This window comes from Myxocyprinus asiaticus, chromosome 7 (assembly GCF_019703515.2).
Source record: "Myxocyprinus asiaticus isolate MX2 ecotype Aquarium Trade chromosome 7, UBuf_Myxa_2, whole genome shotgun sequence".
In the NCBI taxonomy this organism is placed as follows: Eukaryota; Metazoa; Chordata; class Actinopteri; order Cypriniformes; family Catostomidae; genus Myxocyprinus; species Myxocyprinus asiaticus.
In genome coordinates this window covers 3,160,203-3,184,171 of record NC_059350.1, presented here as the reverse complement: position 1 = coordinate 3,184,171, position 23,969 = coordinate 3,160,203, and the positions used below count along the sequence as shown (strand labels likewise).

Below are 23,969 nucleotides of genomic sequence, written 5' to 3'. Positions count from 1 at the left end.
GCAGAAACAGTCTTCCATATCTGCTGTTAAAGGCACATAAAAATAAAATGTTTGGTCGCTTTCCAAGTCTGTCAAAGGGGACCAGACTTTATGTTGGTAATCAAACGCCTGCTGTCGACTGTCTACAATACGTTCTTGATCTCACCTGCTCCATAGCCCCAGCCGGTCTTCACCTGGATCTCGTACTTGTACAGTCCATCCTTTCCACACAGCGGAACCACCGAGGCCCGTCTCAAGTCCATCTGATCCAGTTTGCGCAGAATAGCACCGGCCACAACGTAACACAACAGTCCAATCACACACACCAACACCACCACTAAACTGCGACCCACAGAACGTTCCTGCCATGAACAAGATACACACATATATATTCTTTAAAGACTTTGAAAAGACACTAAAGTAAGACTCTGTAAATGTACTAAAATAAAAGCATGAACTTATCTTGAATTTGTCAGTTGTTATACTTACAGGAATGATGAAGGAAACGGCGTCAGGCGCAACAAACAGACTGGCGGCGAATGCAGTAAGATGCCGTGTGCGACAAACGGCTCGGCCTACGCTGGTCTCGGGAAGAGGAATCATGCCATCCGTCCGCCACTGTTTCGCACTCTCGCTGAAGTACTGGCACAAAGACGTGAACACGGCCACCTCCAAACGGATCATATTTGGGTAATCTGCACCGCAGCTCGTAGACACGTTTATGAAGTGATCACGCGTGGTGTCATAGAGACTGATGGTGATACAGGAGAGAATGAAAAAGAATGGCAGTGAAATTATAATTTCAGACTTTCAAATCTGATTGGACGAGCTGTGTTTGAAGCTATTGTAAAATGAGTAGCAACCGTAAACAACCAACCATTATGCTGCGTTCACATGTCAGAATTACAGGAATCACATGATGACAGCAAAACACTTAAGGACTACATTAATTCACCTATATTTGCTGAAAATGTAAAACAAAAAAAAAAAAAAAAAAAAGTGAAGCATTAGGCTAATAAACTATAAACCTTGGTTGAATTGTGATTTAAATTTTCCTTTTCTCCCCAATTTGGAATGCCCAATTCCCAATGCGCTCTAAGTCCTTGTGGTGGCATAGTGACTCGCCTCAATCCGGTTGGCGGAGGACAAATCTCAGCTGCCCCCGCATCTGAGACCGTCAATCCGTGCATCTTATCACGTGGCTTGTTGAGCGTGTTACCGCGGAGACATAGCACGTGTGGAGGCTTCACACTATTCTCCGCGGCATCCACACACAACTCACCACACGCCCCACCAAGAGCGAGAACCACATTATAGCGACCACAAGGAGGTTACCCCATGTGACTCTGCCCACCCTAGCAACCGGGACAATTTGGTTGCTTAGGAGACCTGGCTGGAGTCACTCAGCACGCCCTGGATTTGAACTCGCGACTCCAGGTGTGATAGTCAGCGTCAATACTCGCTGAGCTACCCAGACCCCCGTGTTTTAATTTTTAATTTTAACATTTTAAAATCTAAAATAATAAAAAATTTCACATTAAAATCTAAATTTTTTTATCATATTTCATTGTTAAATTAACTATAAAAATTGGTGTGACAATATGATAATTTCTTTGATTATACTGTTGTTGTCAGTTTTATAAAAGTAAAAAAAAAACATAAATATACATGTTTAATATGTGATTAAAGTTTTAAAATAAAGCTTCGATTTTCGAGTCGTGCCTAACACCCATTACCCATGGTAAAATCCCTGTAATGCACAGAATCTCGCATGTCTTATTCCTTTTTCTTTTAGGTTTACTCAGATTTGGTCTTTTATGCTCTCTTTGTGAAACACTCTAGTGTGCATTCAACATTTAATGAGTACGTATTTAATCTTTATGACTAATATTAATGAATTTCCATTGAGTGTCTCAATAAAGGCTGGTACTCCAGTGGCTATTGATGTTCATTTCAAAAGCACAAGAGCTGTCAGCATTCAAACACATCATTTATTATAGACAAACAACCTCTCATCCACATGCACAGCTTAACTCAAAATGTTTCTGGCATTTTAAATCATATAAAACACAGAGAAAGATTAAATGCAAGTTAAAAGCTTTATATATGACTTCACTTACTTTGGAGACAGAAAGAATGTGTAGCGTCTGTGGTCCAAGTCCCGCCCCCTTGTCATACTGAGTGTGATGCGTTTCCTGTCAGTGCTGTTGAATTCATTGGGCCATTCGGAGGTGTGCAGATAGGCTGTAATCCATGGATCCAATTCCACCTTCTCTGGAGAATCTGAAGATGGTGTGATGAATAGGAATAGAGTTTAGATGCACACTTGCATCTCGCGTCAAAATAAATACACAAACACGCATTCAGAAGTTGTACTAAAGGTAATAAAGTAGTTTGTACACTTTTAAAAGAGTGTAGAAATGGGTTTTGTTTCACACTTTGTACACATTTTTGTGTATAAATTGAAAGAAATTAACTATTGGCATGGAGTGGATTGCATATTGTAGCTTTTTTGGTTGATTTGGACTTTGTTTGGACAGTTCAAAAAAAAAAAAAGCAAACAATTATTCCGAACCACCCTAAAAGGCTCCCAGAGGCTGAGAGAAACCAAAAGTAAATTGGAAATGACTTTAAATACATGCTTCTGTTTTTTGCCGAGATTATCTGGATATTTTCTCGACAATCTCTGTTAACGCAGTGCTAGATTTCAGAGAAACAGCAAAGACCACTAAAAACATAAAAACTGATACGCCCACTAGACGACTACTTTCCAGGATGACTAGTTTACTTGTACAAACGAGAAGTCGTATAAGCTCTAGAACTAACCCAGAATTTTTAAAGGTGAACTATGTAACTTTGAGGTCAAAATACATTCTACTATTATTGTTCAGTGACAACTATAAGTAAGCCATTCGTGGGTTTACCTCCCCCAAAAGTTAAACACTGAGCCTCCCAGACACTATCAAAACATTGATGTTTATATTTTGAGCTGCCTGCTCAGCTCCACCCATCCCTTTCTAGCTCATCCTATAGCATGAGTTTGGGGCGTGGCTTCTTGTTCAGCCGGGGGAATATCAACAACCATGGCAGACGTGTACAGAGGAGAAGAAATTTAGCTTCACCAAAATTCAAAAACTTGCTGAAAGATACAGAGACAGAGAACGGAGTAAAACCAGAATGAACATTGGCATCACATTTACAAGGTGGAAGATTTGAGGGAATTTGTGGGGCTTGATGGAGACGCCGAAATTGCAGATTTTCTTCTCGACAGGCAAATGTTGTTTGAAAACATACTTTATTTTTGTAATACCATTTGGTGCCACTAGTAGCGCAGAAATTACACACTTCACCTTTAAAGAATTTTGGTCTCCGGCTTAGATTTTCTACAACTAGATTTTCATTCTCACTGGCTCCCAGTATGGTGGGTGTCTTACCATCAATTACGGTGAAGTTGAGTTGTACGTAGATTCCAGCTTGATTGTTGGCGTTCCTGGTGCTCACCCTCACAATAACAGAACTGCAGCGACTGATGTTCTCAGCTCCCGCTGGTGGCAAGATGGCCTCCATTCCGTTAGCGTCCAGCCCCGCCATGCTTCCGTTATTAACCGCAACCGTTATCGCTTGGCTCTCGTCCAAATCCAATATCGGAATCTGCGTGCCATTTACGGTTCGGAACTCCATAGACGCTACCTCTGTAGACACTGTGTAATTCGCTACGTAATTGAACGGAAACGGATTTGGCTCCATTTGAAACAGCAACTGTACGATTCCATCTTCACTGTTGGCTCCTTGGACCTGTGCGGCCCCTGCTGCACGTCCCAGACTGGTGTTAAACGCGCGAGGAATGGAGAAATGGCGGCACTCGTGTGCATCACTCTTGCCGTAACACAGCAGGCTCTGCGGGTCGGCACGTTTGCCGGCGGCTCTGATCTCGGCTCCGCGGAAGATCAGAGGCTCTTCGTTGAGAACGCGAGCGAGCATGAGGATTCTCATGAGTACAGATGAGAGGGAGTAGGCTTTTGCGGCCACACGCAACAGATGATGCTGCTGCTCCTGGAAGAGAAACGGAGACTGGGAAGAGACACCGTAGTGGTCATCGGCTTCCGGAGGCGGAGAGGAGGTGGCCTGACTCACCTGGTGGATCAGGTCACCTAAAGGAAGTAAAAAGGAAAAGGAAGCCAAAAAGAAATTTGATTTACTGACTATCTGAAAACAATCCTTGTTTAATTATTATTAAACTGAATGATGAAAATAGTAACAAAATACATGGCTCAGAAAAAGTACTAAAAAGAAAACAGGTGCTTTAAAATTAATTTGTATTGGACCTTAGGTGTCATATCATACATTTGATTTTTTCCCCTTATAATGTGTACTTATTTTTGTATTTTTTTCTTCTCCAAAACAGTCGCAACTTTTTCTATACATTTTCAAGGAAGTGAGGAAGTGGAAGACTTGGTTTTGATCTGACTGGATGAATATTAGAGTCTGATCAAAACAGAATAGGGGGCTCCGAAAAGTTCAAAAAAGAAAATAAATGCTCTAAAATTCATTAGGATTGGATTCCATTTTTAGTTTGATGTTTAGATTGGTTTAGATAAGATTTAAAGTGTTCATATCATAAGGAATCGCATTTTCCTTGAGCTTTTGAGATAAAAGAGCATTATGACAAAACTTCATCAGTTCAAAAAGCCATCTATTTAAACTAAGCCCCCAACTGTTTTAAACTTCCGCAACTTTCGGACACAAGACAGATGAAACATGAACACTGAGATTTATATGTCAGCAACGCCTATTTGGTATTCAGAAACTTGGTCCGCCCAATCACAGTGAATTCCTAAACACCAGAAGAACTTGCAGTAAGTGTAACATTTGTAAAAATCCACCAAACCTTGTGCTGTTTCTGGCTGTGTCTTGCACCTGATCATACAGCATGATCTTAACAGTTTGAGTGGCGCACTTCAGTGTGGATTGTTTTGTGAATCTTTCGATGTAACACAGGATTTGCAAAGAGGTTGTTATTGAAGGAAGGGGCAGTTAAAAACTATATTGCACATGATTTAAAACCCAGAGAACTTTACTCGGCTAAGACATGGTCTGAACCTTATTTGACATGCAAGGGGGTTAATCTTAAAGGCACAACATAGAATAAAAACTCTGTTTAATTCTAAGGGTCAGAGAGAAGATTGAAAATGGTCTAAACTAAACTATGACTGGTTTTGGCTAAAAAAACAAAACAAAAAAACTTCAGTAACATTATAAGTGGACCTCAGTGGGAAAAAATAATAATTGAAAAGTGTATGATATGACCCCTTTGATGAGAAATTATGTAATGTGTAAACAAGTGGTGTGCTCTTAGTGTCTAACCCATGATAGTGAGGATGTTGTCTGCAATCTCAGTAGGGGTGACTGTCCCCTGTTTAGTGTCTGTCTGTAGAATCTCTAACATCGACTCCAGTTTATCCAGCGTGCTGTTCTGACACTCTTCACAAACAAACTCTCGACTCACAGCCTACACACAAAACAGATATTTTATTAAAACTGGTTATTACATTTCTCTCTCTATCACTCCCACTTGGATCATCTGTTTGTTGGGAAGGGAAGTTCAAGTTGTCTAGTCAGATATACAACATAATTTACTGAGAATGAATGTGACAATCACACATCTCACCGTGCACTGAGCGAGGGCTGCTGATGTCTGCTGGATGTCGTTGACGGTGGTCAGGTCCAGTGACGTCAGAGCTCGTGTGATGTTTCCTCTTACGCTCACTCTATACTGACGCTCAGCCTTTGACACACGCTCACGCCTGCGCGATACACCCTGCTCATACTGCACACACACACACGCAGAAATGGACAAATGAAATTATGAACAAATGATCGGATGGTTGGATGAATGTATGGATGGATGGATAGACAGATGTTTGAATGACTGGATGGATGATTGAATGGATGGATGGAAAGACAGATGAACTGATGTTTAGATGGATGGATGGATAGATGAATGAATGCATGGATGAATGGATGTTTGGATGGAAGAATGGAGGGATGGACAAATGGATTGATGGACTGATGGATTGCTGTTTGGATGGATGAATGGATGGACAGATATATGAATGGACAGATGGATGTTTGGATGGATGGATGGATGGACAGACAGATGTCTGGATGGATGGATGATTGGTCAGATGTCTGGATGGACGTTTGCCGGCGGCTGCGATCTCGGCTCCGCAGAGGATCAGAGGCTGATCCATCCAGACATCTGTCTGTCCATCCATCCATCCATCTGTCCATTCATATATCTGTCCATCCATCCATTCAAACATCTGTCCATGTTTGGATTGATGGACTGATGGATTGCTGTTTGGATGGATGGATGGATGGACAGATGTTTGAATGGATGGATGGACAGATATATGAATGGACAGATGGATGTTTGGATGGATGGATGGATGGATGGACAGACAGATATCTGAATGGATGGATGATTGGTCAGATGTCTGGATGGATGTTTGAATGGATGATTGGATGGATGGCAGGATGGACAAATTGGTTGGATGGATGGATGGACAGTTGTTTGGATGGATGGATGGATGGATGAATGGATGGATGTTTGAATGAATGTTTGGACTGAACAGATTTTTGGATGGACAGATGGATGTTTGGATAGATGTATTGGATGGATGGATGGATGGATGGACAGACGGATGTTTGGATAGATGGACGAATGTTTAAATGGATGTTTGGATGGATGAATGAATAGATGGACAGATGGATGGATGGATGAATAGAGGGATGGACGGATGTTTGGACAAATGGATGGATGGATGGACGAATGGACGGACAAATGGATGGATGGATGGATGGGTGGATGGATGGATTGACAGATTTATGTTTGAATGGATGAATGCATGGATGAATGGACAGACAAATGGATGTTTAGAAGGATGAATGGACAGATGTTTGGACGGATGAATGGATGTTTGGATGGATGGATGGATGGACGAATGGATGGATGGGTGGATGGATGGATGGACAGATGGATAGACAGATTGATGTTTTGATGGATGAATGGACAGATGTTTGGATGGATGAATGGATGGTTGAATGAATGGATGAATGGATGTTTGGATGGAGGAATAGATGGACAGATGCATGTTTGGATGGATGATGGATGAACAGATGTTTGGATGGATGGATGGATAGACGATTGGATGGATTGCTGGACGAATGGATGGATGAATGGTCGGCTGAATGGATGGAGAGACGGATGGATGTTTGGATGGACAGATAGTCTCACCTTGTTAAGAACAGTAATGAGAGCGAGAGACAGTTCCCTCACTCTCTGTGAGTCTCCCTGTCGGAGCAGCTCCCTGAGGTTGGAGTCAGTGAGATTACTCAGCCAATGAGGAAGACTGCTGAAACCTTCGGGAACCTGCGGCAAAACCACCTCTATCGTCCTAATACACACAATCACACACATTACACATCAAACACACACTAAATGTCACTTTAACAATATCAGGATAGAAAAGAATACAAAAAGTAAACTGTCTCTTACATGTTGATTGCAGTAACTGACGCCCCCTGGTGGTCTTCCACCATGACAAAAGCAGACACTCTGTCCTGGGCTTTGCTGAATCCAGGGGGCAGGAAGGCAGAATGTTCTGGACTGGTGCCCTTATACACACAGAACTCCTCACAGTACAGTCCTGAACAACGCGCCACCAAAAGACTGTACACCAGAGGAGACTCCATCTCATCCAAATCAGCATAACCTGAGAGACACGTTTATGTCAATGTTTAGATATATTTATTGGAGAAAGAAAAGTCCAAAATACTGATTAAGAAAATGATGTATTGCAATGAAATGATAAACTTCACCTATGCTTTGTGTGAAGTGTATAATATACATTTCCTCCTGCATCTCTGGTCTTACCTGAGCAATTGAAGTGCACTCTATCCAGCAGCGTGCGCACCTGAGGCCCCTCCCCATCCGCCCACAGAGAACATGCACCCCCTGCTGGAGGCAGATTGGGGTGGAGCTCGATATAGGCCACACCCTCCCTGTCCATTTCATCATCTGTCACATGGAGGCTGAATATGTAGGAGTCTCCGTTGTGAAGGATGCCCTGTCTCAGCACCAGGTGCATGCTGTCACTGCCTGTGGTGGTGGTGTTCAGATCTAACACTAGTGTATCATTCCGACGGGTCATCGCCGTCCATCGCTAATAGAGACAGAGAGGGTGGACATGTTAGTGGTGTTTCTCATGTGTCACTTTTAAGTAACAGTCATCTTTAATTATCAAACAAAAAAAATAAAAATGTCATAACACAGCTGGTATGGAATTCATATGTAAGCACAATTTATATATATATATATATATATATATATATTACAGAAAACTAATTTCAAGCATTTAAGCTCATGAGATACACAAATTCAGGCACATTCAGTTATTACTTTTATATATTTATACAAAATTAGCATCTTTGTTTTATTATTATTAAAATTATATTACAAATAATATAAACAATTTTAATTTATATTTCATTAAAAAGTATTACAACATTTATTTGAAATAGTTAATTATTTATTAATAGCTTATATTAAGATATAATATGCTTATATTTATATTTAAAATGTCATGTAGCTTTATGTAGCTACAAAAAAATGTGCATAGTTTCCCATGTAATTTTTATGTACTTAATTTTATATATTTATTTAAAATGAGAAGCATTCTTTATTTTATTATTATTAAAATAAACTATTAAAATTATAATATATTAATTTACATTTTAAATACAAATTTATGTTTTATTTTTATTTTATTTTTAAATCGTTATAGTACATAAAAACAATTTATATTAATATTTTTAATAGTAATATTTATTTGTGTTTATATTAAGACATTAATAATTATCATGCTATATTTACAATGTCTATGCAGCTTTATGTAGCTACGAAAAAATTTGCAACGTTTTAGGTGCAGATTCTTTTGCAGAATGTAAATGTTTAAGGTGTAATAGCCATCCGCTGTGAGCTGACAAAATGTTATTAGTCAGTTTGCAGGAGGTTTTCAGAAACCTCTGAATGACCTCCATCTCACTGATCTCAGACCTGTGTGTTTGACCCACTACATAAGCATCCCAGTTTTACCATAATATTTACTGTCTTTGCCTCATGGGAACCAGACCTAAGGGGTGAGAGTGATGAGTGTCTGTTTAATGAGGTTTGGCATGCCGTTAACGGCTAATGCAGTGGAACACACCACATCATGATGACATCACCCCGTACACCCACACAGGTTTCCCTCCCTCTGCTTCCCATAACCATAACATCACTCCAGTCTCAGTCTAAACATCAGGAGAAAGAAGATTGGAAAAAAAGCGAGAGCGCAAGAGGAATGTCCCAAAAAATTAGAACTGACCTTGCTTCCTTTCTAAAATGATATCATGCTGCTCTCTCGCTTTCTTTGATCATCTCTCTTCAATGAATTATGACGGCATGTTTCCTCCAACAAATAATGCATGAGTGACTCACACAACCTGAATATGTTATTCCCAACATTCACATGTGACATGTGGTTATAATAATGCTTTCTATGATTTTTCATTCACCCAAAAATATTTTTTTTTGTCATTTTCTCGTTTTTCAATTAATAAATGGCGCTTTTAAATGTGTTGCACCAGATTTGATATAAATGATTGGTTTTTGCCTGTCATATGACAAGTTTGACCACAAATGAGATTTGAGAGCTACAGCAAAAGGGAAGATTTTCAGTGAACAAACAACTTATATTTCAGTCTGTTTCTCACACAAAGCAATCATGGCTTCAGAAGGCATAATAGAGTTTGATATGGTTAGATTGCAAATGAAAGTGTGTTTCTCACCCCTCGGTGTGAACTGTGACAATTAATGCAGGTGCCAGCCAAGTAAACATACGTGCTCTGACTGATCTCATAACGAGACTGAGCTTTACACGAGACACACTCGAGCGACACCATCGGGATACGACCGCTCTGAACACAAACCTGTGAAAGCAAAAGGGATATTTTAGTGTCAAGTAAAACTAATAAGCAATTTCTCCTTGGTTATGTTTTCCACTGACCACAGAAACTGTGGCAATAATGAGGGACCGTGATTAATTTAAAATGTCTTTCTCTTTGAACAGTCTTTCTGATTAAAATATAAACAAAGCTGGGATCTGTATGACCTGTTCTGACTGTGAGACAGGAAAGAATAAATTCTGTTTATAAACTATTGAGAACTCAAGAATAAAAGGATTGTATGGGATCAACAGAGTTCTCCTTGACTGTAACGACATGGTGAATTGGTTTCATCATGGTTCTCCAAAGCAATCAGACTTTCAAAGTTAAATAGATTGAACCCAAAACATGCCCTATAGTGTCTGAGGTAAAAGAGTACAAGAATTTCAATCCAGTGGTATTTAAAAAAATAAATGAACAGCTTGGCATTATCTGGAGAAAGGGCCCTCAATGCCCACTCACCGTCTGCGTTGTGGATTCTGGGGTCATGCCCTCTTTGCTGACGGTCATACGAAATGTGTACTCAACATCCACCTCTAGCTCGGACCCAGAGATGCCCAGAACCGGGTCGCTGGGACCCAACCCGAAATTCAGAGTAGAGCAGTGAGCCGGGCCCTGTTGAGTGATGTGAAGAGTGGCATCAAAATCATGGCAGACTACTAATGTTGTAACATTTAATACAATACATAACCATCAAAAAGACCTGCTCAAGACCTGCACCTGCTCTAGACTTAATAAAGAAACCTGAAATAATAATAATTAAAACTAATAAAAATAAAATATTTCTATGCATCTCTGTCAGTAAAAAGTTACTTTTCAGCTGTATGTAATTACAAACTCGTTTAAAGGTCAAACTCAAAAGGGATGGCAGCATAACATTAAACACACACACACACAAAAGTATGTTTTGTTAGAGGTTTTTAGTTGAATTAAACAACTTCTCAAACATGCATACTAGCTGTTGGAATGAAGTACTTGATTGTTCATTGTTTCTCAATGGCAATTACTCAAACCCACCAACCCTCCCTCAACAAACATTAATGGTATTGTAAAACAAAGTTACGAGTTAAGAGTGGATCTACCTTTGAAGTGCTCACACATTCCCAGTGGTAGTTGAGTAGGGACTGGTTCTCTGGGTCCAGGTTGGGATCATAGGATTGCTCTGCACTCAAATGTAGATCCTGAGTTTTTGACCACACACGGTAGGTTCCACCCTCAATGATGGGTACCAACTTCTTGGACATCACCGAGAGCTGCAGACAGGCTGCCTTCCTGAGTGGCACTCCCTCATAGGAAAGAGAAAACACAAGAGTGTAGTTCCCAGCTGAAATCGACATCTTGGGCACTGAAAGTTGGAGCCTCCGAACATTGACTTCCGCTGGGAGATGGACCTTAGAAGGTGGAGGCCCTTTCTTGTCATAATCTTGACAACGAGGAGAGGTAAGGATCTCCCAAAGGTACTCGACCCCATAGAGGGCACAACCCTTCAAGTTTACATTGGCTTCTACCAAGGTTGGCTGGTAACGCCAGATGGCGAGTCGTGGAGCTTGAATAATCTGAACTTCTGGTTCGTCACACTTTAGGACAGAGATGTTGATATCAATTTGTGCAGTTGTCCAGCTGACCAGGTTACTAACATTGACTCGCACCACATAGTGACCAGGGAGGAAATAGATATGGTTATGGAAAGGTGTGGTTGTGATAGCGACAGAGGTACTATCCCCAAAGTCCCACTGATAAGTCGCAGAGGTCGAAACAGGAGTGATGCCCACATGGAAGCTGATTGTCTTGTTTACAAAAGTGTCGCTTGGCTGAGCATCCAAGATGGACGATTTGATACTGTTCTGAACTCGTATAACCTTGGTCACATTTAGACCATTCAGGGAATTGAAAGCTCTCAGGAATATGGTCAGATTTCCTGGCTCATCTGGTGTGTATGTCACAGATCTGCCAACCAGCGTGGTCTTGGCACCATGATGAAGGTCAAAAGTCCACAGGAATGTCAGTGGTTCACGTGTCGGCGTGCTCGCTACATAAGACCGAGTTACTCCTACAGGTATGGCTGCATCACAGCAGTCCAGTATGCTCAGTTTGGTGACCGGTTCCATCACTTCAATGTGCAGAGTCTTCCGCTCTGAACTCACCTGGTTGTGCGCCGTAAGGTTGACATAGTACTTCGCCACAGTGGTGAACTGGTGGATGTACGTTTGATTGTTCAGAACAACAGTTGCATCACCGCTGATGCTCAGGATAAAGTTGACAGAAGTTCCAGAAGAGACAGATATGGTAAACTCCACATTCTCTCCAACTGCAGCGATTTGTTTACTGGCCCTAAGCTCCAGACCCTGGATACGGTCTTGTACGGTGAAGTCATGTAAAAGCACTTCGCCACTGACATCATTAGTGGCGTTCAAAGCGACAGTGCAGAGTCCAGGTTTAGGAAAGATGTAGGAGGTGGTACGCTGGTTTGATTTGGTGCCATCTGGCAATAACCACATCCATGAAATGTTGGATCCCGTCTGTGTTTCTCCACGCATGGAAACATTGAGCCCTGATGCTACAAAGTTCTGCTCGGTAACATTTGTGGTGGTGAAGGTCAATCCTGAGATAGGTTCTTGAATGCGGATCCACTTTGAGACATTTTCTGAGCTGACTTGGTTGGAAACTTCCACTGTAACCAATTTCAAACCTGCGCTTTTAAAACGGTGCATGACAGAGGGCATGTCAAATGTTAATAGCTCACCATCAGCCCACCATTTATAATGTAGGTCAGTCCCAAAACGTACCGATATGGTCATGTTTGCTATGGCATTCAGAGCAGAAGGGTTTGGAGAAGACTCTAGGAACAACTCCCTTACAGGTTCAAGAAACTCAATAGTTCTGTTTACCGCCAGCTGGCCGAGCAAGTTGGTTGCCTTGAGGAGCACCTCACAGGGACCAGGGGTGGAAAAATTGAGGTCTATGGTCTTGCCAGTGAGGTTGAGGTCACGGTTCTCAGGTTCCCTCAGAAGGTTCCAGCTGAAGGTCATATTGGTGCCCTCTTTCAATGAAGCTTGTAAGTGAAGGACACGGTTGGTTGCAAAACAGCATCCTTCGCTAAGCTCCTCAGCCACTATCTGCAAGCCCTCTAACTCGCGCTGTACATAGATGAAAATACTGGCTTGAGCCGTGCCAATATCATTCTCAGCGGTTACAATGATGTTGAAAGTCCCAACGGAGCGAAAGGTGTAGAACATGGTGTGAGTTTCTAGGATAGGAGTGCACCGGTCACAAAGAATCCAAAAATACCGAACATTGTCCCCTTGGTCAAGGTGTGCCTCAAAGTTGACTGAAGCGTTAAGAGGAACATTGACAAGACTAGCATTCACTGACAGCCCTTTAATGGGTGCTAATACCACCACAGAAATGTAATTTTTAGTCTCGCTCACGTCATTCTTGCCTGTAACACTGATGTTGAAATTGCCAGAAGATTTGTAAGCATGTGATACACTTGTCCCAATGAGTCGAGTCCCATCTCCAAAGTCCCAGATGTAGGCAACATTTGTAGAGTCTGAAGAGGCGATAAAAATGTAGTCTTTGTGTAAGGCGAGGTTGTTACCTTTGTCGCCATTATGATTTATCAACAAAAAGTCAACAGGCTGCTGTACCTCAATTGAAACTGAGTTGTTGCTACAGGAGATGTTGTTAAAGACAGTAACTGTTACTTGATATTGTCCGGGACTCTTGTAAGTAAAACCAATGTCCTTTCCACCACGAATAGGATGTGTAGACTCATATTCCCCAAAATCCCAAAGGTACGTGTAGTTAAATTCTGGCAGAGCGGTTACAGTGAATCTATTCTCTTCGCCAAACTTGACATGTTTTCTGTGAGGAAGCACAGACACTGTTGTGATTTTAGGTTGGACACAAATTCTTGTGAAAAAATTGGCCTTGTTAGCTTCACTTGACATGAGCAGCGATAGGTGGTACTCTCCGCTCTTAACGTACGAGTGCGTTATTGCCGGGGCTCCATATTGAGTCTCATTGGGGCTTCCATCTCCAAAACTCCACACATACTGATGTCCCGAAGCATTCCCTGACACAAACGCATGAAAGCTGACCTCTTCGTTTTCTCGAACGCACCCAGCAGGTTCTAGCGATAACACTTGTAGCACAAACACCTCAACAGGTATGGTTACCCACTGTAAGCTCACATCATTCATAGCTGTGACATTGACGGTGTAGTTGCCATCTTTTCGATATGTATATTCAACTTGGGGATCCACAATTGTGTGTACAGTGCCATCGCCCATGTCAAAGCTCCACGTTACATTGTTGCCTGCTTCCAAACTCGCTGTGACAACAGTAGGTGTGTTTCGTTCTGTGGGAGCTGATGAAGTCACCTTCAAGCCCTTGACGTCCTCGTAAACGATAATGTCCGCACATGTGTCTGTCCAGCTGATGGTGTTGTTAACATTCACGCAGATGGTGTAGACACCGCTGTGAGCGTACGCATGAGGAACTCTGCGCTCACGGCCCTGCCGTATACTCGAATTGTCACCGAAGTTCCAGGAGTAAATGATACCGTAAGGAGATGGTAAGGGGTGGGCTTCAAATTCTCCAAGTTTTCCAGCATGCAGAAGTTGTGGGTTGGTCTCAATTTGTACATCTGTCAGAATGCTAAAGACATAGACGTCAAACTTGCATGTCTTGTTTTCGTAGTGATTGGAAGCAGAGAATAAAAGCGTGTATTCCCCTGTGAAAATAAGAGGAAGAAAAATATAATCTGCAATATTTATATAAAAAAGTCAGTACAAATACTGTAGCCTTTTTAAGAGTGGAGTCTTTACCTGGCTGGGAATAAACGTATTCTGCATGGTCATGAATCACCACCTGGTTACTAGAGGAGTGATCATAAGGAGGCTTAAAATGACGTGTGCGGTTCCCTCCATCTCCAAACAGCCAACTGTGACACAATAAAAACATCAAAACAATCTCCTCCAGACACAAACGCAAGCACAGGATGCCTTATTACATGCATTATTTATGCTTGGTTTCACTTAATTCAATGTCTCATAGTGTAGAAATAGTTATACAAATAAAACAAGACTGTTCATGTTTTTATTAGCCTTGGAAAGTATCTGCATCTTGATTATAAATATTTGGGGGGGAGGGGGGGGGTTCTTGATGTCAACATGAAACAGGTATTAGCAACCCATTTTACTTCCATATTGTGATATTTTTCCAAGAGAAACAGAATAAACAGGGATTCATGACATTGCCGTTTTAATGATGGAGCATGTTATCACATTTATTACTGTATAATAACAGGACACTATTGTGTTTTTCTTCCATATAATGCGCACAGAAAAATTGTGCACAATGAGACCAGGACCATCTATTAAGAAAGTAAATGGGTCCATTTTTATTTAATGCTGACTTCAAGACAAAGCTATTCCAGTATAATGACTTAAGGGAAACAGATAACTTTTTCCTTTTTTTTTCTTTTTTTTTGTCATGGGACTTTGTAATAGCAAGCTGGCAGTTATGTTTTTTGAAGATATTTTTAGTTGGAGAGAATAAAAGCAGTCTTTTGCAAATCTCTCCATCTCTGACTCATCACAGAGGGAGAGCGAGGTGAACTGCTGTTGAATCATTCCCTCTGCTTCCAGCTAAACACCTTCTGCTCTCTCTTTATCTCAAGCACTCCTTCTCTCAGAATGTAGAGCCCAAAGGGTAATCAGGTATCATGAGTGACTGATCAAGTGACATGCTAAACTGTATAGACAACGAGTAGGCGAGTTATCGAGACAAAGTTAAAACAGTAAATCATACTACTCTTTACAAAGCCATTTATGAGAGTAAATAGAGCTCCCTTGCTGAAAAAAAGCTTAAACCAGCCTAAGATGGTCTTACCTGGTTTAAGCTGGTCTCCCAGACTGGTCTAGTTAATTTAAGCTTGTTTAGCTGGTCTCCTAGCCTGGCCAAGATGGTTTTTAGATGGTTTAGCTTGTCTCCCAGCCTGGTCAAGCTAATTTAAATTGGTTTATATGTTTTCCCACCTGGACTAAGCTTGTTTAGCTGATCTCCCAGCCAGGCCAAGCTAATTTAAGCTTGTTTATCTGTTTTCCCAACCTGGCCAAGCTGGTTAAACTGGTCTCCCAGCCTGGCCAAGTCAATTTAAGCTTGTTTAGGTGCACTCCCAGCCAGGCCAAGCTATTTTAAGATGGTTTATCTGCTTTCCCAAACTGGTTTAGCTGGTCTCCCAGCCTGGCCAAGCTGGTTTAAACTGGTTTAGCTTGTCTCCCAGCCTGGCCAAAGTTAATTTAAGCTGGTTTATTTGGTTTCCCACCCAGTCTAAGATGGTTTAGATGGTCTCCCATCCTGGCCAGCCAACAAGTGCCAAAAAAATCCCCACTAAACCAGCAAAACCAGACCACTAAACCAGCATAACCAGACCACTAAACCAGCAAAACCAGACCAGTCTGATCAGGCTGAGAGACCAACTAAGAACACTTAACCAGCTTAGGTTTGTTTAAGCTGGGGGTTTTTTTTAAATGTGAAAACTTGCCGCACTGATTCTAGGGTGTTCTAGGTGGTTGCCAAGGCGCTGCTAAGCAGTCGCTAAGGTGTCCTAAATGGTTGTTAGATCAATGCTTAGGGGTTCTTGGTGGTTATTAGGTGGTTACTTACTGGCCCAAAAGAGCCCACCCCAGAGTATGTATGATATTCTGGATATGTGTTATGGCTTGGGTTCCTCCTAAGCAAGTTTGTGAAATCTGATTACTTAGAAAATAAAAGCACACATCAAGCTGCATGGTTTGAGGAATCATTCACAGTCCGTAGCATAAACGAAGCAGGATGAGTTACTGAGATAAGTCTATTGTAATTTGCTACACAGCAGGACTCTGGAGGCAAGGAGCTGTATGGAACGGAAAGTTTTGGAATATTTTTATGCTCAGCATTAGAGAGAAAATTCTTCACTAACCACAGATTGTAAATCCAGAGAAAAGTGCCATTAAAGGGCGAGCAAACAGAGTTTGTGCAGGGAAAAAAAGAGACACATAAAGAAAAGTGTGTACATGGAACAGTCATGGGATGTGAATGTAGAAAAATCGTATAACTCTCCAAGATCATTTCTAAGAACTGGAACCCACTGTTAACTCAATTAGCTTCCTTACTGTGACATATATCCAGGAGAAACTGGATATTCAATAGAGAATTTAGACTCGATTGATCACGAAAAGTGGGCGTTCCATAGTAAGATGGAGTCAAACATGAATGCAAGTTTGTTTTTATAATAAAACACATCCTTATTAATGGAATGAATCTTCACACCTCAATGTTTCATTTGACCATTCTGAGATTCACTGGAACAGATCTTACCAGAATGTGACATCCACAGCCACATCGATCTTCACAGAGGCAGAGAGGTTGAGAGGTGACCCCTGACACACGATTTCAGGAATTCCACGGATGGTAAAGTCAGTCATACTATTCATACGGTCCACTGTCACGTTGAAGTGCTCTGTCAAAGTGCTAACTTGGTTCATAGCTGTTACCTAGGAGACAAGAGATGGGTCAGCTGCTGTGCTGACAGTCTGTTAAAAAGTTTAGTCTTTTGAAACTTTTGACAAATGTTCCTTTCTAGTTAAATTTTGGTTTTGAGTGTCTCACTTCGGAATCTGAAAATGTTTAAATGACAAATGGTCAATCGATTTCCTTGAAAATACTTATGTTTTTGCTTAACTTTAATTGACTTCAAAACACTTTATAAATGAAATAATTAGTGCTATTTAGCTGTTTTGAGCCATTTCAAAGAGTCCCACCAACATTTTAAAACTGCAGAATGTTATTTAAATATAGCCAAATAAAAAATATCAATAATTTAATTTATAAGTGTTTAAAATAGTTTAAGATAGCTTTTTAAGTATAGCATGTCACACCATAGGAAATGTCAACATTCCAAAAATATTTTATAAAAAGTGCCCGGGTGTATGGAAAATCACTGACCGTGAGCTTATACACAGCTGCATTCTGATAGATGATGTTAAGCATGCTGTTGTAGTATGTGAAATATGGTTTATCATCCACTGTCCATCTGAAGGAGGGGTCTGTACCTTCCTCCACAGATGCCATGTAACTCTGAAATCCATTACAAAAGAGACATGCCATTACATACCAGCTTCTGCATCACAAATATCTTGTATAAACAAACAAAAAAGATTAGAATCTTTAGATCCTTAGATAGTAAATCTTAAGAAAGTACAGCCCTGCTGAAAAGGTGATGGTCAGCTGGTCTAACTGAACTTCCAGTCTGGTCTGTTTTGATGGTTTAGGAGGGGTTTTGGGCACTTGTCAACTGGAAAACTGACTGACCAGCAAAATCAGCTAAACACCAGATTGGCCAAGCTGGGAGACAAGCTAGACCATCTGAAACCAGAAGAACACCCGTAGCTAGTTTAAGCTGTTTTCCCCAAGCAGGGAGATCAAAAATTAACACTACAGATTCCATGAGGACTCTGAAAGAACAGCTTAAATCAGCTAGCTGGTCTCCCAGCCTAGGAGATGAGATAGACCAGCTGAAGGCTGGGGAACTAGCTAAACCAGCTTAAAGAAGCTTGGCCAGACTGAGAGACCAGCTAGACCATCTAAGACCAACTTGACCAGGCTGGGACACTAGCTAGACCAGATAAAGACCAGCCTGGCAAGGCTGGGAGACCAGCTAGACAAGTTAAAGACCAGCTTGGCCAATTGGGAGACCAACAAAACCAGCTAAAGACCAGCTTGGTCTGGCTGGGAAACCAGCTTAAAGCAGCTTGGCTAGACTAAGTGAACAGCTAGACCCACTAAAGACCATCTAGGTCAAGCCAGAAGACCAGCTTGACAAGATTAAAAACCAGCTAAGACAAGCAGACCATTCCTGGCTAGTTTAAGCGTTTTTCTTTTCTTTTCTTTTTTTCAGCAGGGAGGAAACCATTTAACACTATGGATTATATGAGGACTTTGAAAGAACTGCTTAAGCCAAGATTGTTAGCAGGTCTCCCAGCCTAGGAGAGGAGCTAGACCAGCTGGACCAGCTTAAAACCAGCTTGGCCAGGCTGAGAGACCAGAAGAATGGCTTAAACCATTTTAAAGACCAACAAACCACTTTAGGTGGGTTTTGCAGCAAAAAGGATACCACTTACCACTACGGATTCCATGAGGACTCTGTGAGCAGGATGGGGTTGAACGACCAGTCCTCGGAGAGGCTCTTGCACCCTTGCCTGAATCTGGAGCACTGCTTCGGTAACTTTACTCTGGGCTCGAAGCACCACGGTGGTCTGGCCTGGTGTGGTCCCAAGCTGGAGGTCGACCCACGCAAACATGGTGTCATTGAATGGGTCGGGTTGCCTACATTCAGCCACCTTAGCCTGCAAGTTCTGTGGACAGGAGCTATGAAAGGGTGCGGTCATATTGCTACCCTGCCGTCCAATCAGTACGCTGTGCTGAGTGCGCACCCTAACGAGAACTGCCGTCTGATTGGGCAGGAAGTACACCGTACCGTTGTGATTGGTCGGATGGATCACGGTGAGGCCCAAAGGTGGGATGACATGGATTGGACAGGATGCTGTTATGGGAAAATCTTTATCATTGGATGTCACTTCCAAACTGTAGTTACCGGGCTGTGGAAGCCCTGAACGAAGAAAGGGACCCTGCAATTTGGTGTTGTTCTGCCCGATGTAGAGCACTCTCAGCTGGCATACCAATCCCTCCTCCCAGCTTCCTTTTCCTTTCACCTCCAATGTCTCATTTGCTACCCACCAGTTAGAGCGGTTTTGGATTAGCACATCCTGTTTCCACGGCGATGAGGGGTCTGATGAGCACTGGAGAAGCCCTGATGGGCCAGCATCGTGCTGCAGGGCAAGGAAGTCGCCAGGGGCAACCAGCAGGTCCTCTATTTCCTCCAGGGCCTGAGTGAGAACAGGGCAGATTGTTGTATTGAGAGGGATTCGTATGAGTGTAATGAATTCTGCACTATTGGCTCAATTTATAGACCTGTCAATCAACATCAATTTTGGCTATTTGCACCTTGGTGTATACAGTATACAGAATTTTCTATCTTGATGAAGGCAGTTTTAATGTGTCCTTTACATAACGAAAAGAAAAAAGTTTAAATCTGTTTGTTTTAATAAAGATCAATGCTTGGTACATGAAACTGCCCAGCTGAAGAAACCCATTAACATTAGTAGTAAATCCATCGAGTATATCAGAACTATTACTTTTTAAGATCTTGGTTTGGAGTCCAGCGCATTTGAATTTATGCAGCGCATTTTAAAAGTATGTCATAATGAATGTTATGTTTTATGATTTGTTGGAATTGGTTTTGTACAGCTCTTCGAACAACTAGTGATGCAACTAATGATTTTCCAGTACAGGCTTTCAGGCAGCTGGCATGGTGCTGGCGAGGGGCAGATGAGTAATGGAGATAATTAACTCTGAACTGAACACCAGCGTACATTAGGGCACTCTGAACCACCCAACATTTATCCTTCAAATGCTCCCGTTAGAGTAGAATGCACTCAGGGCGACTCGAGATGAGGCCTCTATACTCACACATACACTCAACCTTTAATTAAGAGCTGCATTAAAAGCATGCTAATAAAAGCCCCCGTATATCATCCTGAAGCATGCTGAACTCAAATCAAACAATGTTCTAAAACTCACATCTAGAGATGACAAATATACAGAAGAAAAGATTGAAAAACCTTCATTCTCAAAAGAGTAGAACACTTTGTTAAATGCATCATGACAGAGCGACAATCAGTAAATCCAGTCTCTTCCATGTTAGTCTGAGTTTTTGTACTAACTAGTCGTGACTGCAAAAAGTGCTAATTCTTTCATGTCAGTTGATTGGTTTCTATCTTTGCCGCATCAACACTAGGTAGCCCTGTCTACAACAAAATCCACTCCAGGTAGCTATATGTGATTTAATGTAATGTAATGTGTAATGTGATTACGTCACGCCTAGCTATGATCCATTTCAGAAGTCCATTTTATCAATATTTTTAATTTGGCAAATCATTTAAATTATTGTTAATCACCTTTCTATTGCAGATTAACCCATAAATAATAGAGTTAAAGTTAATTTACTTTCTTTAACTGTGTGTCTCTAAAGCAGTCAGGGCTATCCAAAAAAGACTGGTGGCTTGAGACACCTCTGTGACTGTAACTCACCAGGACGTGAGTGGAGGGGCCAGGTGGTAGGGTTAACAGCACCTCCCTTACAAGGCTGTAATAGGGGTACAGGGTGCCTGCAGGCAGAGGGTCGACCCCAGAGCAGTTGGCACAGCGCATGGGGTGGCATGGGCTGGAAAGAGGCAGACACTCCTTAGAATATGGGCAGTACTGGCGTCCCGCAGGGCACAATGAAGATGCTGGCGGAATGGACGTGTCATTAATCCAGTTATCAGGGGGCTGGCAAACAGTGATGGGGGCACAGAAGTCACTGCAACCTAAAATAGAAAGTCAAAGGTAAAAAATGAAAGGGAAATTGGGAAGCACATCCAAACGTAGTAACCACATCCATACACCATGTATTGCTACTATACATAACATAATTACTTGTTATGCACACAATTATTAAATTATTATACATGATTCTTTCTGACTGTATAGTGATAATAATAATAATAATAATAAATTCACTGTTTTGTTTTTTTTTGTTTTTTTGTTTTGAAGGTTTGCTGTTTTCCAGTTTAAAAAAAGAATATACAGTATATCATGGCTGCAGTCATGAATAATAATGCAGTTATAAAAAATACTTTCAAAATCATATACTATGTATGTATGTATATAGAGAGTCAAAACATTATGACCACCTGCCTAATATGCAGTTCGTCCTATGCGTGCAGCCAAAACAGCTCCAACCCACCGAGGCATTTACTCTACAAGACCCCTGAAGGTGTCCTGTGGTATCTGGCACCAAGGCTTTAGCAGCAGATCCTTCAAGTCCTGTAAGCTGTGAGGTGGAGCAGCCGTGGATCAGACTTGTTGGTTCAGCACATCCCACAGATGCTCAATCGGATTGAGATATGGAGAGTTTGGAGGCCAGGGCAACACCTTGAACTCTTCATCATGTTCCTAAAACCATTCCCGAACAATGTGTGCAGTGTGGCAGAGCGCATTATCCTGCTGAAAGAGGCCAGTGCCATCAGGGAATACCATTGCCATGAAGGGGTGTACCTGGTCTGCAACAATGTTTAGGTAGGTGGCAAGTGTCAAACTGACATCCACTTGAATGGCCGGACCCAGGGATTCCCAGCAGAACATTGCTCAGAGCATCACACTCCCTCTACTGGCTTGTCATCTTCCCACAGTGCATCCTGGTACCATCACTTCCCCAGGTAAACGGTGCACACATACACGGCTGTCCACATGATGTAAAAGAAAATGGGACTCATCAGACCAGGCAACCTTCGTACACAGCTCCAAGGTCCAGTTCCGACGCTCGCGTGCCCATTGTAGGTGCTTTCGATGATGGACAGGGGTCATCATGGGCACTCTGACCGGTCTGCGGCTACGCAGCCCCATACGCAGCAGGATGCAATGCACTGTGTGTTGTGACACATTCCTCCTGTAACCATCATTAAAATATTCTGTAACTTGTGCCACAGTAGACCTTCTGTCAGTTCGGACCAGACAGGATAGCTTCATTGCCCTCACGCATCGATGAGCCTTGGGCGCCCAACACCCTGTCACCGGTTTGTGGTTTGTCCCTCCTCGGACCACGTCGGTAGGTACTCACCACTGCTGACCGGGAGCACCCCACAAGCCTTGTCGTTTCAGAGATGCTCTGACCCAGTCGTCTGGCCATAATGATTAGGCCCTTGTCAAAGTCGCTCAGGTCTTTACTCCTGCCCATTTCTCCTGCATTCAACACATTGACTACGAGAACTGATTGTTCGCTTACCATCTAATCTACCCAGACCTTGACATATGGCCTTGTTAGGAGATGATCAACATTATTCGCTTCACCTGTCATAATGTTTTGGCTCATCGGTGTATATATATGTATACAGCGTATATACACAATTTAAATATTTTAAATATTTTATCAATATAAAATATAAATAAAGATCAAAAATGTATATATTGTAAAAATTACATAATATTTTTGCAATATTTAAATTGATTAAATTACTCTTTATATGATTTTAGGATACTCCCATATTACCTTTATTTACATACAATCACATTTTAAGGCAGAATGTACAAAATATACTTTAACAATGGTAGAGTTCATAGTACACATCGCAAAAAGAACTTGATTGGCTGTAGAAATCTAACTCCACTGAGAACAATCTCCATATTTAATTTCATTTAAAAGTACTACTAATCCCTCTCAGAACAGCTTATGTTTAAGATCTGTCTGCCATTCTGTTCTTGCATGGCAAAAAAACCCAAATCAACCCCATCAAAATAGCCTGTTACAATGACGATAGGTGTTCAGAGATTTCCTCCATGGAAGAAAGAAAATCCATACAGGTTTGGAATGGCATGAGTGTGAGTACATGACGACAGAACGTTATTTCTGGAAGTACTTTTTCTTTAAAAGTCTTTGTCAAGCACATCTTTTCTCATGTCTTTACATTTAATCGATTGACGTTCGTCTTTCTGCTCTCTCCACTCATGTTGTATTGATCAGGAGGAAGCAAAAGAGGAATTTGTGTAACAGCTCACACAGGAAGCTGGTCATGCAATAGAGAGTGACCTTGATGACTCCCATGCTCTCTCTTTATGCATCTCTCTCTTTCATGGAAATCTCCAAAATCGTTAGGTTTTTAGGTTGTTAATTTTCGGCTTTTAAGTGTCTCTGGCAGTTGAAAGGGTTGAGAGAGGTAAACAGAGTGTGAGGCAACAGTAAACTGTTTGGTCCCTCTGTTTATTTGTTTTTGTGGGTTTATTTAGCTATATTTTTGGGG

At 41.6% G+C, this 23,969-nt stretch overlaps 1 protein-coding gene across 1 annotated transcript in view; it reads right to left on the bottom strand.

The window, feature by feature from the left end:
* Positions 1-23,969, bottom strand: part of LOC127443532 (polycystin-1-like) — a 100,650-nt gene that overhangs the window by 21,065 nt on the left and 55,616 nt on the right. Inside the window, exons 12-28 of the mRNA XM_051702222.1 lie at positions 21,223-21,500; positions 19,194-19,958; positions 18,019-18,150; positions 17,392-17,567; positions 14,856-14,971; positions 11,109-14,761; positions 10,489-10,641; positions 9,871-10,011; positions 7,916-8,204; positions 7,538-7,754; positions 7,277-7,436; positions 5,648-5,806; positions 5,344-5,488; positions 3,414-4,130; positions 2,100-2,262; positions 469-730; positions 146-341 (exon numbers count right to left, since the gene is read on the bottom strand). Coding sequence (XP_051558182.1) covers positions 146-341; positions 469-730; positions 2,100-2,262; positions 3,414-4,130; positions 5,344-5,488; positions 5,648-5,806; positions 7,277-7,436; positions 7,538-7,754; positions 7,916-8,204; positions 9,871-10,011; positions 10,489-10,641; positions 11,109-14,761; positions 14,856-14,971; positions 17,392-17,567; positions 18,019-18,150; positions 19,194-19,958; positions 21,223-21,500 — 7,722 coding nt within the window. The remainder of the gene's footprint in view (positions 1-145; positions 342-468; positions 731-2,099; positions 2,263-3,413; positions 4,131-5,343; positions 5,489-5,647; positions 5,807-7,276; positions 7,437-7,537; positions 7,755-7,915; positions 8,205-9,870; positions 10,012-10,488; positions 10,642-11,108; positions 14,762-14,855; positions 14,972-17,391; positions 17,568-18,018; positions 18,151-19,193; positions 19,959-21,222; positions 21,501-23,969) is intronic.